The sequence below is a fragment of the Thermobia domestica genome, chromosome 6 (assembly GCF_964235325.1).
Source record: "Thermobia domestica chromosome 6, izTheDome1.hap1.1, whole genome shotgun sequence".
NCBI classification, from domain to species: Eukaryota; Metazoa; Arthropoda; class Insecta; order Zygentoma; family Lepismatidae; genus Thermobia; species Thermobia domestica.
In genome coordinates, this window is record NC_137459.1 from 134,640,259 (window position 1) to 134,661,271 (window position 21,013).

Here is a 21,013-nt window from a genome sequence, read left to right on the forward strand (position 1 = left end):
TTCATATGTCTTGTTTAAAATACCTTGTTTGTTGTCTTCCATTGTTTATGACAGTTTAAAAAAAAATATTTTATTAATAATACGAAGCAGTAAGATTAGTTTGTAAGACAGGGCATCAATAAAGAGGTCACCTCTATATCGAGTGTTTTGACATGTATGTGCATAATGTTTATATTTTGTAAATATATATATATATATATATATATATAAACAAAAGAAGAGTTCGCTCATGGTATTTGTAAATAAAATTATATACTGTTGTACATATTGTAGATGAAATTGTCTGATAATCTGTAAATAGTAATATTGTTTGGAGGTATTAGTTTCTTATGTGTAAAGTTTTAGTGTTCTTAGCATTTCGTCATTATGAAAAATCTAGGATAATATATACGTGTATGTTAGCAATAGTGTAGTGTAATATTGCGTTTAATTTTGATATCTCGTGATTGATTGTCATTGAACTATTACTAAATAAGAGTAAAATATTGTCTAGATTTTACACTTTGTTGTATTTCTGAGGCTTCATGAAGTCCGTTGTACAAAATTTCTTGGATATAGAGGTTTGGAAAAATATTTTCTATACAAAAGACAATTTATAGGTATGCACATTTAACCTTGTGTGTATGGATTGGTTGATTTTGTTTTCAGTTCTTACGCGATTCTGAGGTTATGAAGAACAGGACCTCAATATGGTACAGTTGACGGGTGCACAGATTATCATGTAAGGTACTTGCGACACAATAAGACCTTCCTAATCACATTATCTTGAAAGAATTGGATTACAGAGTCAGGCCATCATATTAAGTTTGCGTATGCTCAACAAGTTCTTTGCAGAATTGAAATTTTCATATTCTGTGCAAACATGACTAATCTGTAAATTTAAAATACATAACGAAGTATAACCTACGTCCCTCCCAAATAATTTAATATAAATATGCTCATGGATGACTTTTTTGACATTTCTCAATTATTACTAATAATATGTGCGTTTGTGGCGGTGGGGGAGCAATGATAGGTATGAATGAGCGTGTTGCGTCTTAATAGTGGTTAATCAAAATTACTTTTATAATATGCACTTGTACACGAAATGTTACTAATTCATCTATAGTTGATTTTCAAAGGGTAACGGTACAAATGAACTAATGGAGTTATGAGGCATGACGCACTTGATAGAACATATAAAGAAATGGATATATGTGTGTGTATAGCTTACATCAGTTGAGCACCATAAGAGGGGAAAGCTGAATTATGCTATATAAATCAATTCTATGAATTTTGTAGATTACTCACACTTATAAGTTCAAAAGCATCGGAAATAATAGGAAGAATAATTTATTTCTTATGCCACCTTGGCGGTGAACCTCTGGTGTGAGGGTTCCTGGTTCGATCCCAGACCAAGTCAATTTCTGATGGACAGCATCGTGAGTTCTATTGTTTCTTTTCATATACTCATTCCACCAATTCTTTCAGAATCAATCACAATCTTGTTTACCTTAAAAGGTATAATCATGATGTTAAACTATTCCCTGTACTATATTGAAGTCAAATTTTGAATCTGGCTTGAAAGTTATGCTAGACACTAATGTAGTCTACAATATTATAAAAATGCGAATAACTAAATCGAGTAACGCTTTGTTTACTCTCTTAAGTGTATACAAACGTCATGGCAACTTAAATCTTCTACAGATTTCCTGTTTAAATCTATTTTAATTATTAAAATAAAAATTTCATGGAGCTACACACCACGAAGGAGTTGGTCAGCATGTAGTTTGGACTTTGGCTCTCATTCCCACTGAAGGCATTGCCTCTTAATTGAAATAATTTCTCATTGGCTAACTGCTGACTCAACACAAAAACAGGAATGACTTGCATCACCGATAGATATTTTGGCTAAACGGGAGCTGAAATTCAGATCTTTAAGTAATAATGTGTTTGCCATCAGTTGATCCTTTGTTCATACGTGAAAAGTACCATTCCGACCATACGGAACACAGTGCAGCTTTTGCTAGAAAATATACGAAAGTGCTAAAGTACATACAAATAAAAATATGTATTCAGAACGAACTGCAAAATATACCAAACCTAAGGAGTGCATACATTTATACATTAAAACAAAATAAACACCTAGGGCCTTATGCAGAGTCGTTCTGACGCGTGATTAAAGCCATACTAAAGAGTTCGACTAACACATGTTAACTGCAGTAAACAAGCCTTTAGTATGACGCTAATCATACGTCAAAACGACTCTGCATAAGGCCCCTAATACTTATCCAAACTATCCATCAATTAGTTTTAAAGATTTCGCATTGTAAACAGCTTACGAAGTAACAATAAAAACTTCAACACATTTGACTGATTCTTGTGGATGCCAGTTTTCTTGTATAATAAAATTTATGCATGGATTCGCTGTACTTTGATGACGTCTTTGATACGAGATCTATTATTTATTTTCATATTTGAAAAACTTCGAAGTTTATTATTACTTTCCTTTGAAAAGTCACTAGCTTTTAGTTCAAGCATTTATAAGATATGCTTGAAAATATATACTTGTTCGTTATAAAAAAAATAGGTAAATAAAAATTTATTTTCACTATCCTAGTTTTATTTCGTACGAACCTGCTCAATGGTTATAAAGTGTACTTTAATATAACTACAAAGATCACAATCCATTTAAGACATGTTCCTTGATATATTGATCATTCCAAGTACACCATCATCCAGACACTCATATAGTAAAATAGAATTTCTATTGAACGTAAGATGTCCCAGTTGCAAGGGAAAAAAAACTGTCAGTATGGACCATAAAATAATAATACTTCTGAATAATTTATTAGAATATTCTAATCATCTATTAAAAATTTTCGGACACTTTGACCGTAGTTATTAGGTAACTTTTTTGAAAGTTCTTCTCTCGTCAACCAGCAGTGATCCTTTATTTCTTGCTTGTTCATTTCTACTTGTCCAGCAAGATGTTGAGCTTTCATGAAAAATACCTACGAGAAAAGAAAATGATGTAATAAAATATTAATACTACTTAGCATGCGAATTGTAGAAGTAGCTAGCTTCTGCTTACATGTCAGTTTATAAAGATCTTGGCCCCACCTAGAAATATTACCGTAGTTGTGATTTTGCAGTATGTCAATATAACAATGCTTTTTATCACTTAACACAAAAACTATTATTCTTCGTGCCTTTGCAGGCGGTGTGCGTCGAAGTAAGGTGTAAGTCAACTTGAAAATGGACAAGAAAGAAGTGAGAGCTGCGATCCAATACCCGCGAGAAAAAGATCGTGACTTACAAAGAAACGTACTTGACTGGACTACTTCTTTCTATTGCACTGTAAAGCAATGAGCTACCGAATTCACGAGGGGGTTCGGAGAGCATAGACGATGACCTACGCTGGAGACGCCCGAAATCAGAGATCATGGATTATTATCTGGAGGCCATTAAGAGCATGGTAGTGGAAGATATACAAGTAATTGTTACAAACATTGCACGAAATAGTTTGAAATATATACCATTTATATTAACATTTTCTTTTCTTGTACAAGAAAACATCCATTTATAGACGTTAAATGCACGAAGATTGACCTTTCAGCTAGGCTTTTTAGACCAAAAAGAAATGTAAGCTTATTAGATTGTAAAATCTGAAATTCTATTTTTTCGACATTTGGCCATTTCCTATACCAGTAAGCAGGAAATGGCAAAATGTCGAAAAATAGAATTTCAGATTTTACAATCAAATAAGCTACATTTTTTTTTTTTTAAAAAAACTAGCTGAAAGGTCAATCATCGTGCATTTGAGTCAAGTCATAAACAGTATATTAAAGGCAGGTTCAGTAAAGGCTATTCCAGCTACACTTGCAAAATTTCATACATATTCTGAAGCTTCTTCATGAATATATGATTAGCAAATGTGTCTTCAGCGTGAGGTACTAGTTCCTTGTAGCAGCACGTGTGATTCAGATTCTACGTTAAACAATAGGTTTTAGTCTGTGCTAAAAATGAACGGTCGAATGAGTTACTAATTTCTTTTAGAAATGATTGAAATCAAACATATTTGCATTCCAATACATCGCACATGTGTTATAATGTGATTATTTTACACGTTAATAAATATTATAAATATACGAAAAATAAAGCTAATTAACTTTTCACCATTACTTACAACTACGTAGTTTCTGTATCGATTTCAAATTACAATGTAATAAGTATGTACGTTAATGGGCATGTAACCAAATGATTTTTAAAGTCGATTAAGAAATTCAAACTGAAGGAATGGGTTGAACCGTATTAACAATATCAACTGTTTTCCATTTTTTGACTTCTCTGTACTGACTAAAATATTTAAAATTAAATTTAACAATTCTATATGTAAGATAGACTAGACATATGATTGACAACTTTCCGCACTGTGCAATGCGTATTGTTGTACAGTTGTTAATGTATAATTTAAAAGGTAAAGTTAAGAGAATGAGAAAATTACTTGATTATGAAAGTTAACAAATATTTTGGTTAAAATGTTATAAAATAAATAAGCAATTTTGTCAATGAATATTATGTATAATTTTTAAATGGAACTTTTCGTGTATATGTTAGTTCGAAACTTACGTTAAATACAATTTTTTAGATATAATAGTATCATAAATAGATATAACAAACATTAGTAAAGTTCACAAAACTGCATAAAATTATACATTTGCAAGAACTTCTTGGAATTAGAACTCTAAAAGCCATAGTGTAAACAGAGCAAGGTGATTTCATGCGCATATGGCCTGGAGTATCGTTGTAACTGTGACGTTACATCTGAGTGACATGAGATAACACGATGTGTAAGCGACAGGGGGAAATTCTTTTGTGTTCGATTTATCGTTAATACAAGAATGCCTAATTGTGCAGTGTATGGCTGCAGTAATCATTACAAATAAACTAAAGGAACTAATATAAAATACAGGATGCGGCAGAAATATTTGACGGTTTTGCAACTGGAATAAATTTTATTTTTGAAGAAAAAAAATTGTTCATATAGTCATTGAATTGAGCACATGCTGCTAATATTATTCACATCAGAAAAAAAAAGTCTTAGAAAAGAACGTTTTGCAAATGTCTACCATTTTCCTTTACACATTGCTGAAGACTTTCTCTGAAATTGGTCATGACATCACAAAGCATGTTTATATATGAAATAAAGCTGTCTTGGGAACCTGATATTTCGCTTTAGCGTTTTGTACATTGACAGTGCGTTCACCCAAATGAAGCGTACAGCAGACTTAGCGGGAAGACGCATCGCAATAGCTAGCGTGTTGTTTCTTGTTTTGTTAAGAGATTCAATGCCATTAGTAGGCATGCAGTGCGAGTCGTTGGAACAACGCGCCACGTGTAGTTTCTTACACACGTCAGTAGCCATGAAGCTTTGGTCTAATAAACAGGTGCGTTTGCTATTGAGTGTATTTTCAGGAACAAGGACTATGCAAGAACGAAGCAGCGTAAGTTCAGACGTCATATTAACATTGGGAGAAATGAGAAAGTGCCAATCCGATAAACTATCCTGATTTGGGTGAAGAATTTCCGAGCTATGCTTCAGCTAAAGCAAAGAAATCACCAGATCTCCCACGTACTCTGCATACCTAGGCAAAGGAAGAAAGGGTGCAAGAGGCAATGGTACGAAGTTCCAGGCGTTCTGTGCGTCGCCATGCCATGTCACTAGACTAGACATGTCAGATAGAAGTGTGCGAAGAATATTATACCAGGACTTACATTTCCATCCATACAAAATTCAATTGGTTCAGAGTTACGTCCTCAAGATTACAACACACGCATTCAATTTTGCCGCAGATTGATGGGACTAATGGAAGAGGACCCAAACTTTCTGCATAATTTAATAATGTCTGACGAGGCATACTTCCACATGAATGGGCGTGTCAATAAGCACAATTGTCGTTACTGAGCACCTGATAACTCACAGTTGATTTATGAGATACCTTTTTATAACGGCGTGGTGTGGTGTCTGCTGGAATGTAATTATTGAACCATATATATATATTTAAGATTAAAACACTGTGAATGTCACATCCGCTCTGTATGTGTCCATGCTAGAAAACTTTCTAATTTCACAACTGAGAAGGTACCGTCTTTGACAATTTGGTTTCAACAAGATGGAGCTACATCGTACACAGCCAATGAAACCTTGACGACTCTTTGGAGAATGTTCCCAGGAAGAATTATCTCTCGTAACGGTGATGTTTTGTGGCCTGTATGCTCGCCAGATTCGTAGACGTGAGATTTCTATTCGTGGAGATATTTAAAGCATAAAGTCTGTATGACATGACCTGCAACCTTGTATGATTTGTGTAACACTATTCGACAGTAATCCAACAAACCCCACTGAACAGATACGATGAATGCTGTGGGGTGACGTGCAGAGATGTATTTGGAACTAATAGTGGACACCTCAGTGACAATCGCGTTTGTATGTACTTCCTAGAAATCTTTGAAATCTATAAGTTTTACGTCCCACAATATGCCGTGTGGGCTAAAGGGGACGGTGATGATAAGAAATGAATGAAATGGTGGAACGAAGAAACTGGGAGGAAATGGGGGATCCTTGAGAAAAGCCACACACATGGTGTTTGTCCACCACAAATTTCACTTGGTGTGAGCTGAGATTGAACCAAAGATCCAATGTACCAGAGGTGAACGCTCTACCACTGAGCCACCGCGGCCTCGTACTTCCTAGAAATGTAACAGTTTCTGCAATAAAGGTGACTTAATAAACATTTTGCATTTAAACATCGTTTAACTATTTCTGCCGCACTCTTTACTAATATCTATTAGAGATATTTTGTTCTCAAACTCTTCTTCAAACCTCAATAACCCTGGTCAACATATTGGAAACACATTAGAAACAGTTTATGCATTCGAGTTAAACTCGTTATTATTTAACAAAACATCATTTTTCAGTAGCTTGATATTAAGGGAATAAAGTCGGTTACAATTTTTAATACATTACCTTTGCACCGACTGTGCCTTCCGAATTGTTGCAAGCCTCTTTCGGATACTTGTACTTGTAAAATCCCCAGGGAGCACTTCCACGGAAATGGACGTTCAGGTTACTGCCACAGGTTTCTCTTAGAACTCTCTCTGCTGTCTGGAAAGAGAAGAGTGACCCAAATCTTATATATCATATGCTGCTTTCTGTTACATTATTCATATTATAAAAATTATACATTGACAAAGTGCTGTATGAACACAATAAAGGACATTTATCAACGTTTAGACATAAGTTACTACACAATATGCTCTAATAATAAATATGCTTTAAATGTCGCATCTACAGAGGATTTGGTGTGTAAAAATACGTCTAAATCCGTGTTTCCTCTTTTCATTAATGCATGCCTTAAATGTTATATCGGGAACCTTTCGTTTGCGGAAGGATTCTGGTAACTTCTAGACGAAATTAAGAAGAAAATCAAGGCATAAATTTTGTACATTAATTCACAATATAAGACGAGAAAAGCTTTCCGAGAATCGAGGCGAGACGAGGAAATAATTTCTCATCTCGTAGACAACATTACTACAGATTGTGTAAACTGGTTTTAAATTATCTACATGAAAATGAAACTTTTGTTAAGTACTGAATTGTAATGACTTCAAGAAATATGCAACTGAAATTATGCAGTGCAGGAAATGGACCTTCATAATTATGACAAAAGCACAATAACATGGTTTGACACAAATGTTCATTTTTAACTAATATTGTAACCAAATGACTTTTCTTTTAACGTTCCGAATCGATCAGCTCTTTTGCCATTTCAATGAAAAACAAACGATCCACCCTCCCCCCCCCACACACACAGAGGTCAGCACGAGCCGACCTGCGGGCCAAGCGGGTGTATACACACCTCGCGACCGACTTACGAGGACGATCTGTAAAGGGAGCATTTTTCACGAATCTAAAGGTTTATTATCAACAGTAATTTTCTATTTGATACATTCAGGCGTCAAGCAATCTAATTCTTGATGTTAAAAGTTGTTATAATAGCGAGAAATCACTTAACATACGAAGAGTCCCCGAAAGGAGGTGGCCCGTAAATCAAAATGCAAATACTGTACAATAATAAACTCGATACAGAACTCATTTTTAAACTGTAATCAATTGGATACAAACTTGATGCCTACAAATACTGTAAGAAAAGTTAGCACACTTCTTCCCGGCGATGAAGATTAAAGTAACAGCTGAAAAATAGTTCAAAAAGTTTCTTTGCAAATTCACAATCGCAACATAATGTAGCATTAATTATACCCATTAATGGTCGTGGCCCCGGGTTCGACTTTCGGTAAAAGTGCTTGACTCGGTCACAAATCGAAGTCGTGATTGGTTTGTCAATTTAAGCGGTAGGTTCCGACTTCTATAGCCTGGGCATAGGCGTATTAAAGGAAAACAGGACAACAAGCCCCCTCCCCTCTCAATTCTCACCCCCTAGCAAAACATCCTAGCTATGCCAATGAGCCTCGTTGCAAATAAGGACGTAAGAATCCAATCAATAAGCTTCGGAATAATTGATGCCGATCAGTTTAATTGATGCTAATCAAAGGACATCGAGTCACAATAATAGGCCTTTTACGCAAAATAAGTATTATATTTATATACATTATCTATCTATTATAATGCTACAAACAACAGAAGCGCCTGAGCTCCAACCTATAACCTTTGATGTACGGTTATTTGTGATTCCACGTTTAACAGAGACAAATATTTTAAACTATGTGTACTTTAAATAAATTATTTAAGTAGTCCTCTTTCATGTAAAGTTTATTTTTTAAATTATTGTTCAAAGCCTCTGTATTTTAATAAACCTTTTCCAAAATAAATGCAAATGAATTGTGCTGCCATCTTTGGAGTTCTTTTAAACTATACGTTTGTGGGCGTTTATATGTTTGTGGCCAATCCTTTCGACAATGAGATCTCGGAAACTGCAGGCTCTAGAAAGATGACGTTTTCACTGATCGAGTGCAAATTTTGTGTAGATTGTCCAGTTTTAATTAAATATTAAAAAACGTGGCCATTATTTCTTTGTTACATTTTTACGGTTACACTGGAAGTGTTGAAATTAAAAAGGAAAAAAAAACTATAGGATAATATCCTACACATTATACATTCCAACACCACATAATTGTATATAGGGTTGCATACCTCTCGGGTGTTTGTTTCATGACCAAATAATGAAAAACGAAGGATAACCATTTCTCCACTCTAACAGTAAGTTGTATCTTTATTGTTTGGAGTGTTTTGCCCAATAACACCATATATCACTGACATTATAATTAATTGTGTGTATAATGTGTTTACTTATTACATACTGCATGCAAGAAGAAAGAAAACACTGATCATACATGAATTAAAAACTTCAAACGGAAGTAGGCTCAAATCTTGCAAAAGATGCGAGATATTGAAAAAGTAATCGACAAAATCTCCCCTTTATGGTATCTCTTGTCAATTTTTGTAAGATGTCTTTCACGTGTGTCTGTAAAGGGACATGTATAAATACATACGTGTGGAATAACAAGGAGATTCATGTTTATATGTGAATGATGCGCTGTGTAGAGAGCAGGTTCAGCTAGTCTACAATAGTTTATTAAAAGGGGTTACGCAGAGGTTCATATATATTAGTAATGTAGTGTGATTTACTTGATTTATATTTAGAGTCTCTTTTGAATACCAAGGCTAGATAAGGCGACTCCTAATGTATGTATAAAGTGGTATCCGAGCGTCCAACCAACTATAGAAGGGAAGTGAAACCAGAATAAAAACTGATAAGGTCAGAATAGTTTGCTGCTCTGTTTTGTGTGCAAGTGATTCGTGAAGCTGCACGTCCATGTCTTATATAGCTTCAGTGCTGAAAGTGAGAGTACACTACAACCAACCAACAGTGATTCGTAAGTGCCTATTATGCTGTGTTACACATTACTGTAAAACAAATGCTAGTTTGAGTCTGGCGTCCCTTTTCGGCACCGAGGCTATACGAGACGTGAACCTACATTTTAAGATGGAGTCCAAACCATCGTAATGCGTTTAAATTTCAAGCCTGTCTCACTGCAATCGAACCGGAGATCGCGTGAACGAAAGGCGCGATGTAGCCGGTAGACCAGACAGGAAGGCTAAAAACCAAATGCTATAAATTTTTAAATAAAACAATCTTCGACTTTACAACACAACTTTATAGTGCTGAAATAAATAAATACCTTATTCGATAATATGCTACTATGAAAGAAAAAAAAAAATATTACTTAAAACCTTAAGATCAATTGTAACAAGACTTTAGTTGATGTTACGTCATCATCTTCACTGTCTGATTCTCTAACACAAATAGCCAACAAACACAATTGTCCCATAAGTTACTGTCAATCTTCTCCACATACTCTCATAGTAATTTTCAGACACTAACCCCAAAGAGAAAAAATAGTACTGTTTTTCTTCACATCCGTCTTCAACCGTGCCCAAACCAACTCTATCGGATTGAGGCAACAATGGTAGGGTGGCAAACGGAGAGCTTCATGACCATACCCTTGTGCTATGCTATCTATAACTCTTTGTCCATATTCGAGTTTTTGATCGCCTTTATGAGTTGTGGAACAGGAATATTATGACATTTCATAAAGTCTATTATGTCCGCAGTTTTTGCAGACATGGTAGGTATACGTTGTTTAAGTCGTGAATAGTAACTCGCACTGTCTAATACTATTACGCATTTACTATCAACTGGCAAGTTCTCTATGAGGCAGTGCTAGAACCAATTTTCAAAAATCTGTGCGTCCATATCATGAGAATCCTCTTTGGAATTCCCAATGTTTTGGCAAAAATAAACAAACAATTCGGAACCCGTCCTTCTGCACTCCGTGCATGCAAAATCATGATACGTTTCTGTCTGAATACAGGTGCTTTGACAACACAAGAATAACAACCATCTTCCTAACTCCGTGTATCGTGCCAAGTTTCGTCGACAATCTTGCAACCAGTGTCCCTAATCAAATAGTTTCTCGACAAAAATCTATACCTCCACGCTAATATTTTAGCCGACTCCCATAATAGTCCTCTCTTGTTCAAAGTACAAAACTTAAAAACTAACTTCTGCAACAGCACACATAAACTAGTTCTTTGATACGGAATTGTGGTGAACATGATATCCGTGGGTTTTCTCGGGGTACTATCATTTCCTCGCAGGGGCCGCGGTGGCTCATTGGTAGAGCGTTTACCTCTGGTGCTTGGGGTCCCTGGTTCGATCCCAGGTCGCGCCAAGTGAACTTTGTGATGGACAAACACCGTATGCGTGAGTTTTCTCGGGGTTCTCCTGTTTCTTCCCACTTTGTTCCTTCCATCATTTCATTATTTCATCATCATCATCCTCTCCTTTAGCCTAACCGGCATAACTGTGGGACATAAAACTCGAAGATTTCATTTTTCGTTTCCTCCGACATTCTAATTCCACCAATTCTTCCATCATCATCCACTTGCCTTAATCATCCGTCTCTTTTAGCCTAAAGGGCATAATCGTCGGACGTTAAACTGAAATTTAATTAATTTCATTTTGTTACGGGAAGTTATCTTCCTCCGAAGTTAGGATAATACTTCACTCAACGTTGGACTTCTACATTCACTGAGATAATTATAAATTTTGAGCCTAACAATATCACAAATGAAATTACCGATTTTCGACAGTTCTTTTATTAGCCGATTTCTGTGGAGTTTTGGGACCTCAATTCACTATCGTTTGCACTGTGTATCAATGAAGGTCTAGAATTTTTGTTCTTTCAGTGACTGCTCCTCTCGCTAATTTACTTTTTGTTATGTAACTAAATGTATTACGCACAAGTTTTTGCGATTGTTTGCAAGGAGTTCCGGTTTCTCTTTTCATTTTCCTCGCTGTATCTTCGTCATGACTTGGTCCCGGATTGGCTTCAGGCCTGTGAACACTGTCGTCGTCTTCACTAACACTAGAATTATAATTACTATCTTCACCAACACAAACGCTATGGTTCGAACCACTATCATCAGCTACACCGACACCAACGTTATTTAAAACAGCACTGTCTTCAGCATTATTGTTGCCACTGAAATCTTGACTCTGTTCCTACATTCTTCAGATGCTGAAGATCACAGGAAAATGTGCTCGGATAAGAGCGGTGATCTATTTTAGTAAAAAATATCAAATCACTCTGATGTTGCACTAAGATTTACGAAACCTGAACGACTATCCCAAAGTTTACTAAAGAATAGTTTTCAAACTTGGGCAAAGATCACCTTCTGCAGCTTGTGCGTAAGAGAGTGTAATTGTGTGTGTTATGGTCATGGGTTTTCATTCATTCATTCATTTTTTGAGAGGAGGAGGGAATTACACGGGCTGGATAAGAAGTAATGGCAACATTGTTATAATTCGTACCTGGCTTTATGCACAGAACACATGTTACATTCCTTCACTGTAATCACCCCCATCTCTATCAGCTTCTGTCACATGTGTATACTGTCAGCGCGTCAATATTTGTTGATTTCCCTCAGAAATTGCCATATGGCTTGTGTTATAATGCTTCCCGCGAAATGGTTTCTTCATTTTGGCGAAGAGGTCGTCACGAAGTCCCTGAAAACGCTGTTGTGCATTGCGCCCACGTGCCACTTCAATCTGAACCCGAACCCACTCACGTTATTTGTCTTTCCGAAACATATTGTTATGACGCTTTCGCTTTCCTCCTCTACTTGACGGCACTGTTGCTTTTGACTCAATAACACACAGTCTTTACCACTCGTCATGCTTCATCGCATCACATTTCCTTATCAACTACGGAACTCATGTAGTACAGTCATACAGCCCTCTGATTTAAGAACAATGTTGCCACTGCTTTTTATCCAAGTTATGTAAAAGAAAAATCTAACATTAAAAAAGGGAAGAAAAGCAGGCTCTTAATGCTACAACCGCGAAAATTTAACAACTTAAAGGATGACCTGTTTCCCATCCATATTTGGGTTTGGTCAAACAAGTTTTCAAAACTTTGAGACTTCTTTGTATAAAATACGTTAAACTTCTTTATACAATGAATTCATTACTCGGAATAAAGTAATATTATATAAACCGCCAACCAAGGATTGTCTCGAGAAGGTTTTTGGTGCACATTCAAGAAAGGGGAAAAAGTGTGTTTTGAAACGGATAAGGAAAACGAAATTGACAAGGGACAAAGGAAAAACTGCTAATGACCATCAGGTCCCTTTTTATGTAACACACTCTTCTTGACAATTTGAAAAGACATAAGGCAACGTTATAGAGCACATTGACCAGGGTTTGCCCAAGTGGGCCCAGCCCGAAAAAACCCATCTTAAAACCCACCTGGGTTTTTGACTTTTTTGTTAGTGTATTATTGGTACAACTAAGGTGATCACATTGAAAGTTATTTTTATCAAATTTTAAACTATCTTTGAGCGAATTATATGCTTTCATATTAAGATAGACAACAATATTCAACATAAGACCTTTATAAAGCTCTAAATGCACTGAATGAATAAATAAATAACCTCACCTTAGCTTGAGATAATTGTAGAACAAATTAATGTGCGGATTATGCTTATAGCCTATTTGAAGTAAAGTAAGCGATTGTATATTTTAGAAAATACTTTCCGTGAATCGTGTGTTTCCTGACTCGGCGCCGCCGAGGGACGTTATCCCTCATACGTTGACGGGTTTAAGGTCATAGGTGCCGGTACTAACAGTAAATATGTAAATACATTAGTAAAACTATTAGTATTATTTCTTACCTTTGATGGTAACAAAAGTATTCAGTAATATTTGGTTTTCCAACAACAGTTAAGTTCAGTCATTTGTTGCTAGCCTTCAAATAAGCATTCTGTAGAATCAACACTAGCAATAACGTAAAAATTCTTGTCAAAATTAAGAAGTTTAATGCTCGAAGCTCCGAAGACTACGTAACGCTTACTATTTCAAGTGCTGCATTCAAACTTCAGTATTAATGGAAGTTTCGATTTACAGTAAAGCAAGCTGCATTTTGAGGGAAAACCCGTCGTGAAAGAAGTGTTCGGGAAATTCCCGCAATTGAACCCACAAAGCATTGAAAGTGATTACTTCAACAATAAATCTATTTATTTTACGCTGGAGGATATTTCATTTCATTTTAGACATGTTGAAACATTTACTTTATAAAATATGAATTATAGGCCTATCTTTGTTGTTTTAAATTAATTTTCGGAAAAGAACGGTCTTGCAACAAGTGCTCGGGCAATTCCCGTAATTGAAAATGAAATGAAATCTTTAAGTTTTACGTCCCGCGGTTATGCCGGTTAGGCTAAAGGAGACGGTGATGATGAGTAATGAATGAAGAAAGTAGGAGGAAACGGGAGAACCCCGAGAAAACCCACACACACGGTGTTTGTCCACCACAAAGTTCACTTGGCGGAGGCTGGGATCGAACCCGGGACCCCAAGCACCAGAGGTGAACGCTCTACCACTGAGCCACCGCGGCCCCCAATTCCCGTAATTGAATGCACAAAGCATCGAAAGTGAACTTCAACAATAAGACCATTTATTTTACGTTGAAAAATATTTAAGACATTTTGATGAATTATGTCTTTGTTTTAAATTAATATAGCTATTTGGTATTCATATTTGGCGAACGTCACTGAGGCTCCTAGGATGACTCGATCTACATTTGTTAGTTTGTCTGCCTTTACCACACAGTGTTCAACTTTCGGTCTTTTGAATTTTCAGGATACAAACCAGAGACACTCTAAGTTTTCTGTTTAGATTTTGGCAGCATACCAACGTAAAATTACAAAATGGCGCGCTTTTTTTAAAAAAAATATAGCTGATATCCACTGGCGAAAATCCCGGAGGGATGATGGGGACATATCCTCTACAATCTTGGAACTGTCCCCCTCAATAATCCGACTGGAAATGTGTCTTTTAGGAAGAAATGGGATGATTTGTGTCCAACTGTCACAAAGGAAAGTGAGATGAAATTGATACCTCCCAGAATAAGCCTCAAATCTGACCACCTCCCAATGTTGAAGACAACTCTGATTCCCTACCCATGTTGCCCCGGAGTCCCACACAGGGAACATAAAATATGACGATATTATTGTTGCTTTACAACTTTAAAATCAGACTGGCAACATTGAAAACTGTTACAGGGAATGATCATATTTGGATCATCCCTTGTAAACAGTTTTCAATGTTGCCGGTCGGATTTTAAAGTTATAAAGCAATAATAATGTCGTCATATTTTATGTCCCCTGTGGAGGACGCCGGGACCGACATGGGTAATTCTCCTCAGCATTGTTTTTCTCCTTCATAAATATTTTGTACATCGCATATATATATATATATATATATATATATATATATATATACCGTCTTACTCGTCCCCCCAATGTTGGAGACAAATTTGCGCCGCTGCTGATATCCACGCTACAAAGCGCAATTTTAGGTCTTTCAAGTTCAAATTTTCAAAGTAGAAGCACGAGAGACTAAATTAGCTGTATATATTTTGGCGGCATAAAATTTCAAAATGGCGGCCATTTTTCAAAATAGGGGGTATCCATGCTACAAGGTGCAATTTTCGGACTTTTTAAGTGGATATTTTGAGGGTAGAAGCACAAGACTTTCTAAATTTGCTGTATAGATTTTTTCGGCGATCCAATATAAAATTTCAAAATGGCGGCAATTTTTTCAAAACAGCAGTGAATAGAAAGTTGTTGCAAATTGTAACAATGACACTCATGAAATGTATATCATATTTTAACATTTTTACCCCAAAGAGATTGAAATATTATGAAAAAACCCAATTAAACCCGAAAAAACCCAATTAAACCCGAAAATACCCGAAAAAACCCACATGGGCCCAGGTGGGTTGGGTTTTTTCAAAAATACCCGGGTTTTTTCAAACCCTGACATTGACGGATGCGATATACCAGCGGGAGGGTTGTCTGTTGGCATTTTATGAGTGCTGTTTCGTGGTTCCGGAGAAAAGAGAACGAGCCTTTGAGTTTCTGGAGCTTTACATGAGGAAAGCGAAGGAAATATACTTATAGCAGCTGCAGGATCTTGAAATTTTGTGTGGTTTTAGGGTTTGTGGTGTAACCAACAGGAAAAGTCCGAAATGTTTTTATATTTGGTATTTAAGGAAGGGTATGTATATATATATATATATATATCCGTATATGGGTATAATGAATTTTTTTTGACATAATAACGTTCGCAGTTTTGATCGTACCAAGATGACATTGGCATGTCAGGCATTTCATTTGTTGAAATGAAATGAAATCTTTAAGTTTTACGTCCCACGGTTATGCCGGGTAGACTAAAGGAGACGGCGATGATGAGAGATGAGGGAAATGGTGGAATGAACAAAGTGGGAGGAAACGGGAGAACCCCGAGAAAACCCACGAGTACGGTGTTTGTTCACCACAAAGTCCACACGGCGCGAGCTGGGATCGAATCAGGGAAGGTGAACGCTCTACCACTGAGCCATTGCGCCCCAATTTCATTTGTTGGTCAGCTACATCCGCCATCTTGATTCAAAATGGTGGCCATTTGAAAAAAAATATATATATAACTTTCTTAATATTGATGCTAGATGAAACATGAAAAGTGTTTCTTTAATCCTCATAAGAATCTCTAAAATTCTTGTTTCGATCATTTTTTGTTAAGCCACTTTGATTCAAAATGGCGGCCGTTTTTTAATTTGAAACCTATAACTTCCTTACTATTGATGGTAGAATAAAAAATGAAAGAATGTTTTAACAAAAGAGTAGAAATGGTATTAAAAGAAATTCGACGCGAGACCGTAGGCCGGGCAAACGTGTGTATTTGGGGAGAGATGTTTAAAATTACTTGTATTCTTTATTATTATTATTAAAATTTAAAACTAGTTCGTTTTTTCATGAACGAGTTTTGGAAATGTCCCGTCTTTTGTATTAGGTATGTGACGTACTTCAAAATGAAATGAAATCTTTGAGTTTTACGTCCCACGGTTATGCCGCTGAGGCTAAAGGAGACGGTGATGATGAGAAATGAATGAAATGGTGGAATGAAGAAAGTGGGAGGAAACGGGACAACCCCAAGGAAACCCAAGCACACGGTGTTTGTCCACCACGAAGTTCACTTGGTGGGAGCAGCGTTTGAACCCGGGACCCCATGCACCAGAGGTGAACGCTCTAGCACTGAGCCACCGTGGCCCTGTGACGTACTTGAATAACTGGGAAATCACAATTCAGTACAAACAGAAACATAAAGAATACGTATTTTATGTTGAAAAAGGAAGGTATGATGTGTTAGACTACGGTAAATTTTACAAACTAAAATTACCGTTTAGAACAAGATGAAACACTTAGGTATTAACTCTCATAAAACGGCGTCTGCACTTTATTCTCATCTTTGGTAATTACAAAAGTATAATCGTAATTTCCTAATATCTATGAGCTGTATTTAATAACTCTTTAATTTTCAATTGGTTGGTTGGATTAGAATTTAGCTTCCCTTTCACCGAGGCTATATGAGACATGGACCCACAGCCTAACGTGGGATCCGAATTACATGAGTTCCCACCGAGAATCTTACCCGGGCCTTCCGCGCCTAAGATGCATACACTAACCATATACCCACGAGGAGCTCTTTTTTGACTTTCCAGTGACGACAGGTATGGTGACCCAGAAGAAAAACAAAAATCGACAGATGTGTATACTACATTGGTCCTACACTTCTAAAGCCACATTGTTCGATGTATACGGAACAAATTTTAAACTGAAACTTTTTTACAAAATTCTCCGTTTTTAATTTTTTTTAAAATCTAATTTTACCTCTATTCTCAAAAGAAGAGTATTACTGGAAAGTGAAAATAATAAAAATAAATAAATAAATAAGTAAATAAATAAGATAAAATAAAAAAATGTGTTTTATCGGAAACGGCTCTACCGATTTTCTTTATATTTCACACATTAGTAATTCATTAACAACCCTAAGATACTGCACAATCCATTTTATTTCACAAAATTTCAGAAGAATAATTTATTGGTGTAAGTGTGTTTTATTCCGTCCACTTTTTCTAAAATGACTCTACAGATTTTTTTTTTTTTTTTTTTTTGACATTTTGTTAAAAAAAAATATTTCGAAATTAAACCTATAAAACGGCAGAATCAACTTCTTTCTGAGCAACTCAGAAAGGGCATTGTACGATAAGTTTTCTTAGACTAAGTTTTGTGCGAACGTTATTATAATTTTGTTCATATTTCATAAATAAATGTTTCATCAATAGCTGTGAAACAGGAGGGAGGAACTTTACATTTTCTAATCTCAATTACAGTTAAGTTATGCCATATTTAAGATCACAAAAATATTTATATTCCTCTTTTATTTACTCTTATCCTACATAATCAGCTTTAAGTTTCAATCTAGAAACAATATTACTATTTTAAGATCAAGTAGTTCAAGTATGTGCTAAACTATAAAATATCTTACGCACCTGCCTCAGCGTTTCTCCCTCATTTCTCAACCCTTGCGGAAGAACCCAATGATGTTTGTCACCAAGCTTCTGATAAACAAGAAGAGTGAGATACCTATCTAACTTCCTTTCTAGAGACTTCATATTTCCAGTTTTATCCGCTTCTACGAGTACAAAAATCGGTACACATAAAACAAACATAGAAAAGAAGACAAAGCAAAGGAAAATACCAAACAAGAAAAATAATAATCACGACTATTTCACTCTCTACTGAAGGCTGAGTTACATGTATCAGACCAAAAATTCAACCCCTTACTCTTCTTCACAGAATCAGCTAAGCCGGGTGGTTCCCATTCTTTTACTACATTAGCGAAAAATAATGTATAATGGTTCCAAAAGTGAGCCGGTTTTGAGGACAGATCGTGGCACTTCCCTACAGCAAATATTCTGTCTCCTAAATTAGCAAACAATGCAAAAATAACGTTTCACAATAAAAAGAAGAAATAATTTGAACGCTATATCCCGGGCACGGTGGTTCAGCAGTAGATGGCTTACTTCTGGTGCTACGGGTCACTGGTTCGATCTCAGGTTGTGAGTTTGTGGTGGACAACATTGTGTCCATGGGTTTTATCAAAGTTTTCCCAGATTCTCATTGCATCAATACTTTCATTACTATTCTCTTCCATTAACCATCCGTCTCCTTTAGCCTAAAGGGCATAAGCGTTGGACGCTATACTAGAAATTTCATTCCATTTGGTACAAAAATCACCGGCTTCGGAACCGAGGTCGGCACGGTAGCCACTCCACCTGGCAACGAAGCACCTTAAATGTCACCTCAGGAAAGCCCCGACACAAGTTACAATGATCACACGACTATATGTATGACAAAGAACTACGAACTGTACATGCGTGTTAAACTGCATCTTAGAATGGTGTTTTAAAGACCGTGGAGAGAATCGAGACAGATGCATCGTCGAGAAAAATCAACTGCAGACAATCCTACGACACCACTATCGGATGGCAAATGGAAGTTTATCGTTACGCAGCATGGAGGAGGAGCACTATCCGACTGTGGTAAAGAAAATCGTACCTTTATGTAGTACACTGTAGCCAATAGGTAACACCGTTCTATGTTCTTCCGTCAATGCAAGCAAGCTTTTCCCCGTGAATTTCTGATGGTGGCGAAGTTTAGTTGCAATGGCAAATTGACAGTTGTAAGGGCCTAAAAGTTGCAAAATAAACTTTCACTTCCCGCAACACATATAATGTCTCATTTATGCTGAAAACTTGTCTCGTCCGAATGGAAGTGCTGTGAACCATGTCCGACTGTACCAATGTAATATCTTATATATACGCCCGATTCTACGGTTAGATTCTGTTTAGAACTGAAGGAAGCACTAGGATCAAGACAATTCCATACCTGGACGTCAATCCCAAGTATTTCTGTTGATTTGGCTATTGATTAAAGCAATTTTCCTTACCTTGTGCTACCTTGCGCTACTCTATTTGAGGCTTGTGGAGATTTTGAAAACACGAATGCCTCAATATATCGCTTTCTGCGCTGCGTAGCAGTCTACTACAGTGAGGATTACTGTGTAGAGCCATTGTCAAGAGACAGGGCGGCCATATTGCGGTCAACAGATGCTGTGCCATAGCTTTCCATAAACATTTTTAATGTTCAAATTTTGCTACATATATGCGACTCAGCCTTCTGTGTTTGCATTTCACATAACAGTCAGTTACAAACATTCTCTCTTTTCTCTGTAATTTTTTGTTATAAGTACTTCAGAGGATTTTTGGAAAACTCAATCTTTTCTTCCAGTGTATAAAATGAACATGTTAAATGAATTACAATGTAAAAGAAAAGAAATAAAATTCAAGGTAAGTTCAAAGTAACTTACTTATTGTTATTGAAGTAAATTCAATACATGTAAGTATGCATGTAAATTATTAACATTAAGTTTTAGTTAGAAACAAAAGGGAGTGCTATAAATACTAAAGAAAGAGGAAATGACCGAATTTTTGACATACTAAATCCTCTATACGTGTGAATTCTATAACGCACAAAAAGTGAAAAAGAGAATGACTGGACCGGGACCTCCGGCATACCGTGACGACTCGATAACCACCACGCCACGCAGTCCGCTTCTCAGTACAGCCACTCACTCTCGAGGTCGGTGCTCTCCACCGACGTGGCGTAGTGGTTCACGCATCGGTATGGTATGCCTGAGGTCCCGGGTTTAAGTCCCGGTCCAGTCAGTCACTTTTTCACTCTTTGTGCGTTAAAAGGGAATAATTTTCATCTTTAAATACTTTACGTAATTAAAGGACAACAATGTATTCCAGTTCCCTGATTTTACAACTACCTACCTAAAAGTAATCGGTACATTATAGTAATACGTTTAACAATAAAGCATTCTAATGAACGATGACAAAGCGTAGTTTTAGACTGTCATTATTTGGCTAGAACTTTAGTGTCTCTTTCAGTAGCGAGGCCAATATGATAGAGCTACAACTA

General features: G+C 36.3%; 1 protein-coding gene across 2 annotated transcripts in view; it reads right to left on the reverse strand.

The window, feature by feature from the left end:
- Positions 1-2,219: 2,219 nt before the first annotated feature.
- mRpL46 (mitochondrial ribosomal protein L46) overlaps positions 2,220-21,013 on the reverse strand; it is a 47,839-nt gene continuing 29,045 nt past the window's right edge. For both annotated transcript variants that reach the window (XM_081762145.1, XM_081762146.1), the window contains exons 4-6: positions 18,517-18,659; positions 7,010-7,147; positions 2,220-2,993 (exon numbers count right to left, since the gene is read on the reverse strand). In XM_081762145.1, coding sequence (XP_081618271.1) covers positions 2,841-2,993; positions 7,010-7,147; positions 18,517-18,659 — 434 coding nt within the window. In that variant the 3' untranslated portion in view covers positions 2,220-2,840. The remainder of the gene's footprint in view (positions 2,994-7,009; positions 7,148-18,516; positions 18,660-21,013) is intronic.